At 44.8% G+C, this 16,186-nt stretch overlaps 1 protein-coding gene across 8 annotated transcripts in view; it reads right to left on the bottom strand.

The window, feature by feature from the left end:
- Positions 1-1,121: 1,121 nt before the first annotated feature.
- The window catches only part of arhgef7a (Rho guanine nucleotide exchange factor (GEF) 7a), a gene marked incomplete at its 3' end in the record, with an annotated part of 26,196 nt that continues 11,131 nt past the window's right edge, over positions 1,122-16,186 (bottom strand). The window contains exons 5-22 of one of the 8 annotated variants that reach the window (XM_080839345.1): positions 15,463-15,658; positions 14,835-14,923; positions 12,843-12,937; positions 11,905-12,000; positions 11,038-11,160; positions 10,359-10,497; positions 9,865-9,924; positions 9,483-9,629; positions 8,795-8,881; positions 8,064-8,142; positions 7,635-7,774; positions 6,993-7,214; positions 6,138-6,231; positions 5,707-5,796; positions 4,936-5,106; positions 2,360-2,459; positions 2,021-2,075; positions 1,122-1,244 (exon numbers count right to left, since the gene is read on the bottom strand). In XM_080839345.1, coding sequence (XP_080695471.1) covers positions 1,122-1,244; positions 2,021-2,075; positions 2,360-2,459; positions 4,936-5,106; positions 5,707-5,796; positions 6,138-6,231; positions 6,993-7,214; positions 7,635-7,774; positions 8,064-8,142; positions 8,795-8,881; positions 9,483-9,629; positions 9,865-9,924; positions 10,359-10,497; positions 11,038-11,160; positions 11,905-12,000; positions 12,843-12,937; positions 14,835-14,923; positions 15,463-15,658 — 2,106 coding nt within the window. Of the gene's footprint in view, positions 1,245-2,020; positions 2,076-2,359; positions 2,463-4,869; positions 5,797-6,137; positions 6,235-6,992; positions 7,215-7,634; positions 7,775-8,063; positions 8,143-8,794; positions 8,882-9,482; positions 9,630-9,864; positions 9,925-10,358; positions 10,498-11,037; positions 11,161-11,904; positions 12,001-12,842; positions 12,938-14,834; positions 14,924-15,462; positions 15,659-16,186 lie in introns of those variants that run through there. The other 7 variants (XM_080839341.1, XM_080839339.1, XM_080839340.1 and 4 more) reach the window with 7 other exon arrangements.

The following is a 16,186-nucleotide window of genomic DNA, read 5'->3' on the forward strand; positions in this document are numbered from 1 at the left end:
CACACGGGTACCGGCACGTTGAAACGCAGTTGTCATGGAAATATCTGCAGTGTGCATTCTATTGTCTTGTTCCAAATGTCACGGCGATAGAGAATGTTTTTGGCAGTGCTGGCGATGACTGAGCGATGGTGACTGATTTGTTTGTTCGGGAGTCTTGAACAGAAAATGGCAATACAGGAGAGTGACAAAGGGGTGTAAACATCTCACTTATCTTCCCTCATTCTTTTTTTTTTTTTTTTTTTTTAAATAGAGAAAGAAAACATTTTCTAGGTGAAAAGTTTGAATAGAAGCCATTTTGAAATGCTTTGAAAAAAGGTAGAAGTCTTTATTTACAGTTTGTATGGACAGAGAGGTTGGTGCTTCCAGAGTCATAAAGTGAGACAGAAAAATAAATAATCTTTTGACTGGATGTCAGAAGACTCATAGATCAACACACACTTCTTGGTTTTGTGGGCTGCAAGATTCACAAATAACATAATAACAAACTAAAACAAGATACTTTTTTTGGCATGTCTACCTCTAAATGTACCTTAAGAATCATATGTCACTCATGGTTGTACCTTTTAGAGTTTGTCACAGAAAAAAAGAAAAAAGTCAAGGCATTATCTTAATTTTCAAAAAAGAAATGGAAGGATGACGTGCACAGGACGGCAAATGTTTGCATTATACATACATATATATATATATATTTACATTATTTTGAAAAATTCAGTCGTATAAAGTTAGTACCTCTACACCGCTCTCTTTCTAGCTCTCACACACACACACGTCTCCAAGATCTCTGAGGTTCACATCCCAGGAGAGACCTCATGAGTTTTGGTAAAGTGTACAGTTACACACACACACACACCTGTACACTCACATTATCAAATGCTCACAGACACACACACTTGTCCAACAGGGAAACACACATGCAAGTAAACACCAACACAACCCCAAAGACATACAGTATAGATCAAATACACCAAAAACTGCACACACCCACGTACACATATGCATGTATGTATACACACACGTGTACACATATGCATGTATACATACACGCACGCAAGCACGCACGCACGCACGCACGCAGACGCACACACATGCACGCACACACACACACACACACACACGAAAACTCATAAGTTGGTCTCATCCCAGGATGGGTCGTTCATGCTTTTTAAGACTTTCCGCACAATCTTCTCCAGATCTTTCCGTGCTTTCTGCTCTTCCTCCAGAGACCTTTTCATCTTCTTATTGTCCTTCAGGGAGGAGACAGAGACCATTAGAAATCATTACAACAATAATATACAATAAAAGTTGGATTAAACAGGATGTTTTGAAAGTATACCTGTGAAACAAACAATACAGCAACATATTTACCATAGACTTGAGTTCTCAGGTTCAATCAACTTGACAGGATCCAACCTACCATGCTGACCACACCTACAGATTTTCATGCATTGATTTAACCTCACCTATAGGATTGAATAGGGCTCATATCTCCAACCCTATAGAATTGCACAGTACTGATCTCTCTTACCCTAAAATGATTGCATTGTACTATACAGTTAAAGCAGCAATATGGAATTCTGTTCCAAAACTAGTAGGCTTACTACCTTGAAGGCATGCAAAAACCTTGCAAACCCCACCATCAGCCCAGCTGACACTGATAGACGCTTGCCAACACACTAACTGGTGTCTTTTGGCAGTTTAGCTGGCAAAGGCATGCGTGTGAAAGCTTTTCTTCCATTTTTGCAGGGTGTACCAATCAGTTACACAGAACTGAAAAGGGCATATCCTGGATGGTTAGTAGGGAAGACACAGGTGTTTATCTATCCTTTACATGACCATATGCAATCAAAATTAATTTGAGGATGGTACCAAAACTATCTCAAAAAGTGTCAAATTGTTGCATAGTGTTACTGTAAATGTTGGTATCCATAGACCCCTTTGACAATCCGACTGACTTTTTACCTTACTGGTGTGGCAAGACATTCTGGGTCAATTCTCAACAGCACAGTTCACCATCAATTACCTGCTTCAGCTCCTGGATCTCTTCCCTTAAGGCATACACTACATCCACCAGGCTCCTTGGAGAAAATAAAAGTGCAGGTAAGGTTAAAACTAAATCTGAAAGATCCCCTCCAGGCTTCCTTTCTGTAACTTCTGGACACTGTTATGACTTAGTATACGCTAGGGATAGGTATATGCAAGGAGAGCTGCATGCCCTTCACTCGGAACATGGTGTGCTTGCTTGATTCAAGGGATAATCAGCTAAAAGATAGTAGTTATAACCCAACTGCAAGTGTCTCTTCAGACAAGACTAATTAAATAGCAGCCCAGCTCCTCTGCGAGGTCTGGTCAGCGTTCTTACTTCTCCTCGTTTGCGGTTTGACCGTTGCTCTTGGTCCCCTCGACAGCGATCTTCTCATCCACCAGGAACAGGCCAGACGGCCCAGTGTCGCGCCTCGCGCCTGCTTCGAGAAGAGAAAAAAAACAAACAAAAAAAACGCCCGAGGTTGCTGTCAGACCGCCGCAAATACTGATCACCGATGTCTGACTGGATGATCAGACAGGTGGATTGATTGACTGATTCAATGGGGTTCATTAGGATCCAGAGTGGAGGTGTGTCAAGGGAAAAAGAAGACACTTGAGTGGGGTTGTAGTGAGTGATGGGACTTGGGTTAGTCATGCAGAGTGGCGCCATCCAAGAGAAGGGAAAAAAGGGAAAGGACAGACAAAAGAGGTTTAAACAAAGGCTGTCAAGGAAGAATGGGCTCCAGGTGATTGGCACTGGTGAATATACGTCAGTTTCTTTAACAATAATTATAATAAAAAATGAAAAAAAAACTGTGTTGGAGAGCACCCAAGAAGGGGAAAACAAGCACGTGGCCCACGCGCGCTCACAAACTCACAAAAATACTATAAGACAATCTAACAAATCCAAGATTTATTCAAAATGTATAATACAGTTTTTCTGTTCCTCTGTTATGCTTTTGATTTATGATGACTTCTTTTTTTCACAACCATTTCAGTACTGTTTCATTTTATGGTTCCGTAAACATCACTTGCAAGGTTTAACTTACTGTACACAGCATTGCAACAGATACGGTACAACATTGGAAAAGAAAGTCCCAGTTCTCATTTTACTTTTCTTTTTCTTGACGACAGTATTGAGTCACAAAGAATATTACACAACATGTATTATAGACTTATATATTCTTATTCTTTGCTCTAATACTTGCAGGATGTTTGGCAAGACAGTTTTTTTTTCCTATGTTGTTGCCATGAAGAAAAGAAAAATAAATAAATAAAAAAACACTTTTTACAATAATAAGGACAAGGAATAGGAGGTTCACCCGCTTCGTAAACATTGAATGTCTGGAGCTTGGAAGTAGGAGAGAGAGAGGGAGACAGAGAAAGAGAGAGAGAGAGCGATCGAGAGGGAGACAGAGAAAGAGAGAGAGAGACAGAGAAAGAGAGGGACACACACATGGTGATCCTTGGAAACGGAGGAGAAGAGAGGGGGGGAGAGAGATAAAGATGAAGACAGAGAGAGAGAGAGCGAGGGAGAAAAGAGAGGGGGGGACAGACAGTGATCATTGGAAACAGAGTAGGAGAGAGGGGGGAAGAGAAAGAGAGAGAGATGGAGACAGAGAGAGTGTTCATCCCAAAGGTTCAGACATCTGCCTTCTCTTCTTATTTATAGCGCTCATACTGTACCTGATTAACAGCGACTTCACAACAACTCATCAAGAACAATATCACCAACATCAACACATTTGTTTTGTAAACTTTCATACTATTTCGGCGTAAACGTTTGACACAATCATAAACTTTTAAAACACACGAGTAAAGGAAACTTACAAACAAACATACCGTAAGTGTACAAAAATAATCTTTAAAATACAGTACACATATAAAATTAAGAATTCAGGGGAGGATCGTTGATACATGACAAGAGTTTGTGCAGCTGTTCCAATATAACCTGTAGCATTGTGTACTGACCTTGAACAAGTGGAATTATTTTATTTTGACCTTGATTTGTGCTGAATAGGTTCTGAACCAATTTAGATTTTTTTTTTCTGTTAACACTATGTTCATATAGCAGCCATAAATAAGACAAGGAAGTTCCTTGAGGATGTTCCTCTCTAGATTATGATGTAACTTGTCAATACCGGCTGTTCCTAAATCACAGTTGAAAATATAGAGTAATTCCTGATCCTAAAATGGTTTTAATCTGGTAACCAAAACTGTGATATATACAGCACACACTTCACAGGGATGGTCTGAAGTTAGGGAAATGGGAAGTCCACAAGAGTAAATCCTACAAGATCTTCGCCTCAGTCAGGTATACCTTTGTTAATAGGTATCAACAGAGCAGCTCTGATGGTAAAAGCCCATGGGCTGTTCTTATGTGGGTGAATTATAAACAGGCAGTTGGGTTGGGGGGGGGGGGGGGGGGGGGGGCGGGGTGGTTCGAGGGGAGGCATTCCCGTGCAAAATAAAAGCGCCATGAATGATGGGAGATCAAAGCGAGTTAAGTGGTCAATCAACAGGGCATCGCGGATAAGTGCATACACAAAATAAACAATAAATAAAGAAACAAATAAATAAATAGATAAACATACATAAGGACACAGGATCAATTAACACACAGAAACAAACATGGAGGTTGGTTAAATTGTGTACAAAAAATAAATAAATCAACCAAAATACCATGATGAATAAATAGACATAGATTAATACAGTAAATAAATACATGAAATAAATAAATTGAAATAAAATAAGAAGCCAACTCAAAGAAGGACTGGTCAACAATAACCAGACTGCACTGAGGAGGGAGAGCGTGGGGTTGGAGGGGTTGGGGGGACGAGGTCGTCGTTTGGTTTTTGTTTGTTTGTTTGTTTGTTTAGTTCTGGTGGGAGATGTAGGAGCTGCAGCTCTTACGAGTTATGGGCCCCATCCTGTAACTGTGGGCCGTCCATACACTGTCATAGTCCGAGTCCTCCGACAGGTCCGAGCTGCCCTCCGGCCGCGACACGCTGCTACGGCGGCCCAGAGGGTCCACACGGGACGTGTCCAGCACGTGGTTGTGCATCAGGTCTGTCCCTTGCCATGCTACGTGGGTGGTGGTGGTGGTGGTGGGAGGGGAGGGGGTGGTGAGCGTTGATGGTGGGAGAGACCATATGGTGTTGGGAGGAAGGGGTGAACATGGCGAGGGGTGCAGAGCAGACCATGTAAAAAGGAGAAGGGGGAGACGCAATGATCAAAGGAATTAAAAGATTTGAAATAAAAGAATATTAAATAGTCGGCGGATGGGAAATTATGCATGAAGAAAATGGAATAAATAACAGATGAGGGGGTGATCACAATGCCCCAAAAGAGAGTGATGTGGATGAAGAGGTTTTTTTAAACCAAAATCAAAAATCAACAAAATGTTCCAGTGAATGAAAGAGGGATAAAGAGAAGTAGAGAAGAGGAAGAGAGGATACTGTTAAAAGAGGGTCAGAAAAAGCACTGTTAACACATCTCTACAGGGCAGCCTCAGAGCAGGAGGACAGTTTGAAACAGACGGATAGGACACTGTGTGTGTGTTTGTGTGTGTGTATGTGTGTGCGTGTGCGTGTTTATTTTGACAAGAGTGTTGGTGGTATGCATGGCCACAGCTAAGGCAGAAATAAGAAAAGTGTAAGTGTGTGTGCGCGTCATTACACATACTTGAGTTGAGAGTCTGCCTGGTCTTGGCACTCGTGCAGTAGGCCTCGATCACCTTCAGGATCTGAGCATCTTCCTCCAGAGCAGCCGTGCCTGGACAGGCGGCAGGGGGGGTGGGGGGAGGGGAGAAGAACAGGTTGGTGGAGAGAGGGAAAGAGGAGAGAGAGGAAGGTTACATAAAGGTTTATCACAACGGTGTTAGAATCAAGCAAAGGTCATGCATAAGGTTCCGGGCGGGATGCATATGTGCTCTGCCGTGCTGAGCAGTGCTCCACTATGAGAGATATGCTGTACTGTGCAATGAGCTGCTCTATGGTGCTTTAGACTATGACGCTCTGTGCGGTGTTGTACGCAGTGAGAGAGGCTGACGTGCAAGGTCCTGCTGTATGACCTGTGCTGTGTGGTGTGGTCAGGGTGTTGCTATGGTGACATACTTTTGCGCAGTGCAAACTCCTCGTCGGACGGCTTTCTCTCAGGCTTACGCTTCGGCAGCAGCTTCTTCATGCTTTTGGGGCTTTTGCTGAGGTCCTGCTGCACACACACACACACACACACACACACACACACACAAACACAAACACACATACACACACACACAAGCGTACGATTAACATAGTCAGAGGTGTATGCGTGTGTGTGTGTGCACGTGTGTGTGTGTGCACGTGTGTGTGTGCACGTGTGTGTGTGCACGTGTGTGTGCACGTGTGTGTGTGTGTGTGTGAGAAAGAGAGCTTGAGTGTTTGTGGGAGGGTATGTGTTCAAATGATCAAGAGAGTGAGACAGACAGATAGAGCTATATATATATATAGTAAGAGAGAGTGAGAGACAGACAGATAGAGCTGTATAGATAGTAAGAGAGAGTGAGAGACAGACAGATAGAGCTGTATAGATAGTCAGAGAGAGTAAGAGAGAGACAGACAGATAGAGCTGTATAGATAATCAGAGAGAGTGAGAGAGACAGACAGATAGAGCTGTATAGATAGTCAGAGAGAGTTTGAGAGACAGATGGAGCTGTATAGATAGTAAGAGAGTGAGAGACAGACAGATAGAGCTGTATAGATAGTCAGAGAGAGTGAGAGAGACAGACAGATCGAGCTGTATAGATAGTCATAGAGAGTGAGAGAGACAGACAGATAGAGCTGTATAGATAGTCAGAGAGAGTAACAGAAAGACAGAATGTAAAAGAGATAAAGCCAGACAAGCTGGATAGATCTCTCCTATGCAGGCAAATCTCTCCCAATTCTCTACAGAATCCAGACTTTGTAACCCCGACCCTAAACTCCCCATACCTCCTTGTAGCAGAGGGCGGCAGAGGGCCTGAGGGGGGGTGCGGGGCGCAGGCAGCTCAGGCTCCAGGGCTTCTGGGTTTTGGGGGGCTCCAGAGGCCCCCACATCATGGTGCTGTGCGGCGCCCCGTGGGAGGAGGGGTGCGGGAGGGTGTGGTAGGCGGGGCCCACTGTCAGCCCGCGGCTCTCTGACTGGCGGGATGGAGTGAGGGGGTGGGAGGGCAGCTGGAGGGGGGGGGGGGGGGGGGGGGGGCATTAGAGAGGGACATTATAGCATGCGTCAAAGCAAAGGAAATGGTTTTCTGTAGAATAAATAAACACTTTGAGGGGTATAAAGGGAAATGTAAGGATATAAGCGTCTGTATTTATGGTAAAGTGGAAATGATCATGTGTTATTATTATTGTTATTATTATTATAACTTCTACTGTCAGGCTCTTCAGGACATCCTCAACTGAATGGTTCCAGAAAGTAACAGCACATAAATGGAGTTTCCCCAAAGGCATTAACTAATGGACTAATGGATATAGAAAGATGCATCAAGGCAGCTCTAAGGTCTAGAATAGTGCCAGTTTCACATCCTTGCCACACAGACATGGGATCCTATTGGCAGTGCCAGGGTGGGTAGGGTTTGGGGGTGCACTTACCGTGTGGCAGGGCACAGTGAGAGGCTTGAGGCTGGGCGCCGTCATGGTGGTGTGTTTGGTCTGGCGGGTCAGGTGATCCAGCCAGTCCTGCTGGTCCTGCTGCGTGAAGCACATCACCCTGATCCGCTCGAACATGCTCCCTGCAGCACACACACACAAACACACACACACACACACACAAATACATGCACAAGGAGGCATGCACACACACAAAAGCACACATATGTGCACACACACATACACACCAGAACACAAAGGATTAGAAACGTACTGGAGGTGAGCTGAAACCTTTATCTCAAACGAATTGCATGCTTTACATCAACAATATTTTTTTAAGATAAAAACCGACTAGGCATTCTAGCAGTGAGAAAATCTACTAAAAACAGCAGCACTACACTGCTGGGAGGATGTTTGTATTCCGTCTCTTACCGGAGACTTCAAAGGCATTTTTGTGGCTTTCAGACTCTTCTAGTTTGGTCACCATCATGCCTGTCAATGGCAGCTTCCCCTGAGAGAGACACACATTGAACCTCAGAAATCAAAACATCCATATCTGTACACCACTTACAATGGCAGCCAGACAGGCTTCAAGTCCAGCTGAAGATGCACTGCCATTGACACAAGTTCAACCGGGTCTGGGATTTTTCTTCTTTTCTGCTCTTGTCTAATCACTCAATCTTTCAGTCTTTTTCTTTCTTCTCATGCTCTTCTACTTCCTTGCTTAGAGTTGCAGTCAAACGGCTTCTCTTTCTACTCTCTCAGTCTCAGTCATGTTCTTCCTGTCTCTGTATGTCCACGGCAGACTCTCCCTCCCATTACACACACCACTTCCTGTCTTATTTTCTCTCAGCCATACTGTCTGAGTCCGGTGCCCTCTCTCACTCAGTCTCATTACCTTCATCTCTGCCGTGATTTGGTTTGTCTCCCCCACATCCTGTGCAAGTCTGTCACTCTCACAGTCCGTATGATTTAGATTATTCTCTCTAATGCGCTCTCTCTCACTCCTACTTATTCTCTCTCTCTCTCTCTCTCTCTCTGTTTCCATCTCTGTCTCTCTCCATCTCGGTCTCAGTCTCTCGCTCTGTCTCAGTCAGTCTCTGTTAGTCTCTCTCTCTCTCTCTCTCTCTCTCTCTCTGTCTCTCTTTGTCTCTCTCTCTCACCTGGTAGATGAATCCACTCATCCTGGGACTGGCAGAGAGGATGAGCAGCACGTGAGGGAAGAGCAGGAGGTAGCGCTCGTGCCTCTCCTAAACAACACACACAACCAATGTATCACACATATGCTCCATAACAACACACCAGAACATTTTACATTCATCTATTACTACTGATGACAAAAACAGCAACAACAACAACTCAACAGCATTCCATTCTAACTTGTCTACATACATCTTTCATTCTTTAATTTATCATTATATTTAAACACTTGCTGTAAAAAAACACTACAGCAAGATTATTCAATGTTAAGTTGAATATTTGACTATACTGGTAAATGAGTGCATTCATTAATTAATATATATGTGTATTTTCTGGATATTACAGTGAATGTCTCACTAGGTTAGTATACAACCAAACAGGTATGTTTACCCCATTTTCTTAAAAATGCGTTGCATGTGATTTGATAGTACATGCATGTGATTTGCGTGTGTGTGGGGGGGTGTGCGTGTGTGTGGGGGGGTGTGAGTGCGTGTGTGGCTGTGATTGTGTGTGTGCGTGTGCGTGTGCGTGTGTGTGAGTGAGCGTGTATGAGAGACTGTGTGAGTGTGTAGGGCTGTGAGTGTGTGTGTGTGTGTGTGTGTGTGTGTGTGTGTGAGTGTGAGTGAGTGAGTGTTTGAGTTTGAGCAGCACCTCTGAGCTGTGGCTCTGCACCATGGCCTGGCTTATGAAGAGCACGGAGCCCAGCGTGTGGATGTCCTCCCCCTCCCACAGCCGAATGCTCTCCATCAGGATCTGCAGCTCCAGCTCCTTACGCTTGCGCACCTCCTGACACTGCGCCTGTTGCCGTGGAAACGCACACACAGACACATGTGTGAGAGTGTGCTATGTTAGGTTCCAGTCTCAATGGAAACCACAATCACACCCATTATGACACAGCAGAGTGACAAGTGAAGTTCTCCACACTTGAATGGAGTGGCAAAAGGGACAAGTAGGCCATATCGCTGCATACAACAGAGGTACACGTGTCGCGTCTGGGGCACACAGCACACATAGTTCTCGTTTGGTCACCCACCGAGAGGCTTTTGAATGTGGTCATACACTTCTGAATGTCCAGCCTATCAGGATGACCCTCCTGAAAGAGAAAGAGAGGGGAAGAGAGAGAGAGAGAAAGAAAGGCACTGCAGGTTACATCTCAGCACATCACTTGAACCAATTACGTGGAGAGGAGCTCTAGGCTTTCAAGAGCTCTCTATAACTCTCTCCCGGTGAAGCACACATACACTTTGACCAAAGCACACTTAAACGTACACACACAGTAGTTACATCCTGTCCCTAGTGCATACGCACACTCATCTGCACACACACACACACACACACACACACACACACACACACACACACACACACAATTTTCATACTTTCAAAGACATGTTCAGATTCACACCTTTTCTTTCATCTCTGTCCGCACACAAACACACTTTTTTCCAGCAAGCTCAGCCAAAAATAGGTCACTCTCTCACTCTCAAACACACACTCTAACACACACACACACACGCTTAGTCCTACCTCCATGTGCCTCTCTAACTCCTTGAGCAGGGTGGGGTACTTGTCGAGCCTCATGAAGGGCTTACTCAGGCCTGTGGTCAGGGTCAGGATGCCAGGACTGCTGGACCCTTTACTCTCCATAAACTCCCCCAGCTCCTCACTACACACGGGGGGAGAGAGGGAGGGAGGGGGAAAAAGAGAAAGGGAGAGAGCAAGGGAGGAAGGGAAAGAGAGAGCGAGAGAAGGAGGGAAGGGAGAGAGCAAGGGAGGGAAGGATAAAAGGAGCGAGGGAAGGAGAGAGAGCAAGGGAGGGAGGGAGGGAGAGAAGGAGTGAGGGAGGGAGAGAGAGAGTGAGGGGGAGTGTGAGTGAGGGAGACAGACATGGGGAGACAGACAAATAAAGAGAGCATGTGACAGACACAGAGGAAGCAACAGAAGAAAAAGGGGATGAGGGAAGAGAAAGTCAGAGGAAAAGAGGAAGAAAAAAAAGACAAGACCAGACAGACTAATTAGAGTGATAAGAGGGGCAGTATATATTCAGACAGGAACTATACTGCCACTACAGGGGAAGCAAAAAGAACTAACCCGCTAACAACACACATGTAGAGATATAATATATATATCCCATTATATGTATATAATACCGGTATTCATATACCTGTTCCTACGTCACTCTCACTGCGGAGAAACAGTAACACACCTGTGTTCCATGAGCACGTTAACGGTGGAGGGGTGGTTGGAGCAGTAGCAAACATACAGAGACTTCATCTGGGGGATGAGCTTCAGGAAGAACCCTCCGACCCTCTGCTGCGTTTCTGGGTGTCTGGTGACCATGGAGGAAGACAACCAATGCATCAATCAGTGAGTCAGTCAGACAAATCAGTCACTCCCCAGAATCCTCAGAATTATATAAAAACTTAAATGAGGTGGCGTTCCATCTCTAAAATGAGTCAAATTTTGCAATTAGCTTAAGTGGGATTGACAGTTATTCGTTACCCACTTGCACCACTAGATGTCAATAGTGAGCTAAAATAATCTCAGGGGAGTATGCACGAAAGTGCTGGTAGTTTCTGCAACAGTGATTATCAGCCACTCCCTGTTCAGTTTGGATGTTACCAAAATAAGATGAGAAGGACACTGGAGAGAAAGGGATGGAATCTAGCTTTTGAAAGAGCTTTTATTTATGAAGCCTGACTGAAATGACGGGAGTTCTCCTGTAGCCGAATGAACAAATCAAGGTGGTAATGGGTTCAACTGCTAGGGTACACACATGCTGATAGACCATGTATACCATACTCTTAAATAGGGAAAAGAGGAGCTCATGCTTAAATAATACATGCAAAGAGATTTTAAATGAGATTTAAAGCTTGCAGCTTCCTTAGCTATGGGATGAGAGGTGGTTGAATGGGTTGATAGTGTGTGTGTGTGTCTGTGTGTGTGCGCGTGTGTGTGTGTGCGTGTGTGTGTGTGCGTGTGTGTGTGCGCGTGTGTGTGTGCGCGTGTCTGTGTGTGTGTGTGTGTGCGTGTACGTTTGTGTGTGTGTGTGGTGGGGGATTGGGGGGCTTACCTGGTGATGTCCTCCAGGGACTGGACGAGTGTCTGTTGGAACGTGCTGATTTCCTCTAGATTACCCAAGATGACGCTAATGTCTGAGTTACTGAGTCTAAAGAGGACAGAAAGAGAAAAAGGGATGGAATAGTGCGGAAGAGCGACAGAGTGAGAGAGAAGGAGAGAGAGCGAGAGAAGGAGAGGGAGAGAGAGAGCAAGCGAGGGACAGTGAAAAAGAAAATAGAGGAAACCAGACAAGCCGGCAAGAGGACAGTCAAATTGAGAATGTGGTGGAGACAGTGTGTGGGAGACAAAGAGAGAGAGAGAAAGAGAGAGAGCGAGAGAGAGAGAGGCAGACAAATTGAGAGACAGAGTAAGTGAAAAGAGAACAGAGTAAAATATTGATTTATATGTCTGGTTTATGAGCATGGTTAGAGGCTGCAGCTGTGTCTAAGCAACAACGGAGGTCTGACCAAGCTATACACGCGCGCACACACACACACACCTGTTTTTTTACAGCATATTCACACCGAAAATGGCTGCTTGAAAAGGGTGCTGCGAGGGCAGGCAGTCAATGTTCTCAATTAGAGAAACAGAGCAGAAAGGAAAGAAAAAAACACACACAGTTCTACACAAAAAAATTGCATCACTTTAAGAGAGAGGTTTCAGCTCAACAAACAACAACTAACACCGAATCCCTCTCCCTCATTGTTTGTGTCCAAAGATAACTCATCCCTGTGGACCTGAGGACTCAGTTAACTTTGCATTTACAGATATGAAGAGTACACCGCATGCATACTGCATACTACATACTGCATACTGAGATCATGTGATGTCACCAGACACGTGGAATGACTCATAAAACTGGTGGTACTTGAGAAATCTGTTCGTCTTGTGGAAAAATTCACACGGGGGGAAAAAAACGTCAACTGTTGTTTCCATGACGACGGAACTCACTTGTCTGTGTTTTGGAGCGAGCGCAGGTAACTGGACAGGAGGTTCTGCAGGTCTTTGGAATATTCCGTCTCAGTCTCTAGAATGTTCTGAAGCACCTGGCAACAAGGGAGAGACAGATTCTTGGTTTTATTCGCTGGGCTTCCTCCAGGCGAAGGACACCTATTACATTTCCCAGCCTCCCCAGAGAGAATGTCTGCCCGGTCAGTGTTCCATTCCTCCACACAAACGCCACATGCAAAAAAAAACTAAAAACAGGTCGCTAATCAATATGCTGGAAGCCAACCAGGATCCAGTATCCAGGACATGGATTTAAGACTGTTGAATTCTGGGCAGACGCTTGTCACTGAAAAGTATATTTACACACACAAGCCACTTACTTGTCACCCTTCCCTGTGACCTCGTGTCTCGCCATGTTACCTTTTACACACACACACACACACACACACACACACACACACACACACACCTCCTGGCCTCGCCCTTATTCTCACTCAGCCACCTTTTGCTGAGAAACACACACACTTCTCACTCATCTCTAACCTCGTCTCACCACACCAACTTTTACTTACAAACACAACACCCACACAAAGGCACAAACACACACTTATACAAACACACAAACACACATACACACACTTGTCACCCCCGCCTGTGACCTCACGTCTCCCCAAGCCTATAATTATTCTCTGACGCACCCCTCTCCTCCCCTCCCCCCTCAGGCAGGCAGAGAAAGCCGAGTATGGCTCTCCTCAAACAGGACTCACTCTGTGACTCACACACACACACACACACACACTCACACACACACACACGGACACGGACAGAGAGAGAGAGAGAGAATTGCGGCCTTGGAACAGACCAACGCAAATGCAGAACCAAGAGACACATTTATGGAATCAAAACAAAAGACCATCATGTCAGGAAGTTCAGCACTGAAACCCTTTTTTGTAGTGGTTGTTTTTGTTTTTGTTGTTGTTCCTCTTATGTGAGTGTGCGCGTGAGCAATGCCCTTTTCCCCTGAGGTACTTCTCCTCCCACAGCACTCTCCTCTTCTCTTCTCCCCCAACCAGCAGCCACAGAGGTGATAAATAACAGGGGACAAAGACAGCCTGTCGCAACCCAGACCTGGGTCAGTGGAAGGTGCACCGCTACACCCGAGCTCCATAAACCATACCACAGCACCCTTTATAGGTGAGATGTGTAGCCTTGGTTTGCAGAACACAAAAATAGCCCTGGACCTGCCTTAAAGAAGCTACCGTAACGTTGTTAATAATTGGACGACGTGTGTTATCAGCAAACGTTCATATTGTCATGTGAATCCATTATTAAACTTAGCATTTTGATTGTTTAACAGAATGGCCTATGTTTGACACTGATAACTGACATAGCTACGCTAATGCTAATGAACCCATCAATGCAATGTATCTCCCACTGTTTCTGTATATTGTGTGCATTTGAAGTATTGTAATGTTTTAAATACATTTTCTGTAAGGGAAGGAGAATGGTTAACAAATGTAGCTAATAACAAGCCTGCAACGAATCAATAATATGAATTAGAATGGACACAAACATCATGAGACCACATGTTTTGTTCATATTTTCAGCGTTAAGATCACTGCTAAAAGTCTGGGGGTATTGTTGTATGACAACTATATAAAAATGACATATTTCACCTCAACCCTTTCCAAGCTACCAGGGGACTACTCTTTCCCATAATGCACTGCTCTGAATGGGGTGTGGTTTAGGAACGATTAAAATAGAGGTCAAGCTTTGAGTCCCTGCACGAGCCAGCCCGCTTTGCGTTTGTTGAAGAATAAACAAATTGATACGCGATACATCATGGCGTCGCACCCAGTACAGTTCCTGTCACATCACGACTCAGAGATGAAATAAGCACATGGTTCCACAGCAGAACAAGCACTAACACGTTTCTCTTTCATTGCTCTCTTGAAGACGCTCTCCGGAGAGGCCGAATCATAGCGGTGTTCTTACCAGGTTGTAGTAGGTCTTGCTGATGGCAGTGGTGTCAAACCCTTTTGGAGGGCTCTTCAGGGTTGCAGATTTGGGGGACACAGGTTTCTCTGTTGGGAGAGCAGGGACTGAGGTTTACCACTCACACTACTCCATATTCACATTAATACGCCATTTAAAGCAAATACAGCATTTTAACTGTTGAAATCAGCATTTGAAGGCCACAAGCGTACATTTCATCTGCCATGTAGAAGACAACTCTTGGGCTTTTAAACTCAATTCTACATCAAACAGCTACCATCCACTTAAAACATATCTTAAGGATCAGCTGATAGCAAATAAATCCTTCAGATTCAGCACAGAGACAGAGGACCGAAGAGTCAGAAGTAGCAGACCCGCTCCATAACACACCTGACGGATTCCCATCCCATCCAGGCGGGGGTGGGGGGTGGGGGGTGGGTCTGTGGTGCAGGCAGTACCATCCCTCACCTTACCCTCACCCTCTATGGCTCCAGGGCCCGACCCACAGTAATTTCCCCATCCTAATCCCAGTCTTGCTGCCTTTCATTTCCTGTCTCTCCACGCGGTCCTATCTAAATAAAACCCCCAAATTAAACTGTTAACAAAAAAAGGATGAACTTCTTGTTACCTTTGATCTCACGGACGTAGTTGCTAGGGAACCAGCCGGACTTGCCGCTGTAGCTGCCCTCCCACCAGCCCCCATCCTCAGTACGGATGACATGGATGATGTCACCCTTGGAGAAGGACAACTCGTCCTCATTGGTCTGCTCGAAGTTGAAGCGAGCCTTCACCACCAGCTGGGCATTACTGTTTTCAGTCATGTCCTACGGCAGAGAGCGAGGGAGGGAGGGAGAGAGAGAGAGGGAGGGAGAGAAAGAAAGAATGAGGTACAGAAAGGAAGAGTGGTAGAGACAGAGATTCGGAAGGATAGAAGAAAAAAATGGTTCAATGACTGAGCTAGTATAACAATTACTGTGCCTCTCTGAAGACTCTTAAGTGACTTTTTTTGCCAAAAAAAAGAAACCATCAGAGGAACTAACTGAGCTATTTTTACATGGCTCTGTAGACTTCATAACACAAACAGTTTTGACAGGCGTCATTACTGGCTCGCCTTCATGTGTTTTCAAACACGGCTACATGTATCAGCTCATTTAGCCAACCTGCATAATGAGATGGTTCCCCACGCAGAGTCGGCACAGTCATGACAGACTGTACCTGTACAAGCACGCATATTTTTCTTTGAATCACAAAGGTCCATTAAAGGTGGCGTAAGTAGTATTTTTGCACAATTTTAAAAATGCTACTGTACTAATGATGTAACACTGAAGGGATCATAAATGTTCCCTAATATT

The sequence above is a fragment of the Sprattus sprattus genome (genome assembly GCF_963457725.1).
Source record: "Sprattus sprattus genome assembly, chromosome: 5".
NCBI classification, from domain to species: Eukaryota; Metazoa; Chordata; class Actinopteri; order Clupeiformes; family Clupeidae; genus Sprattus; species Sprattus sprattus.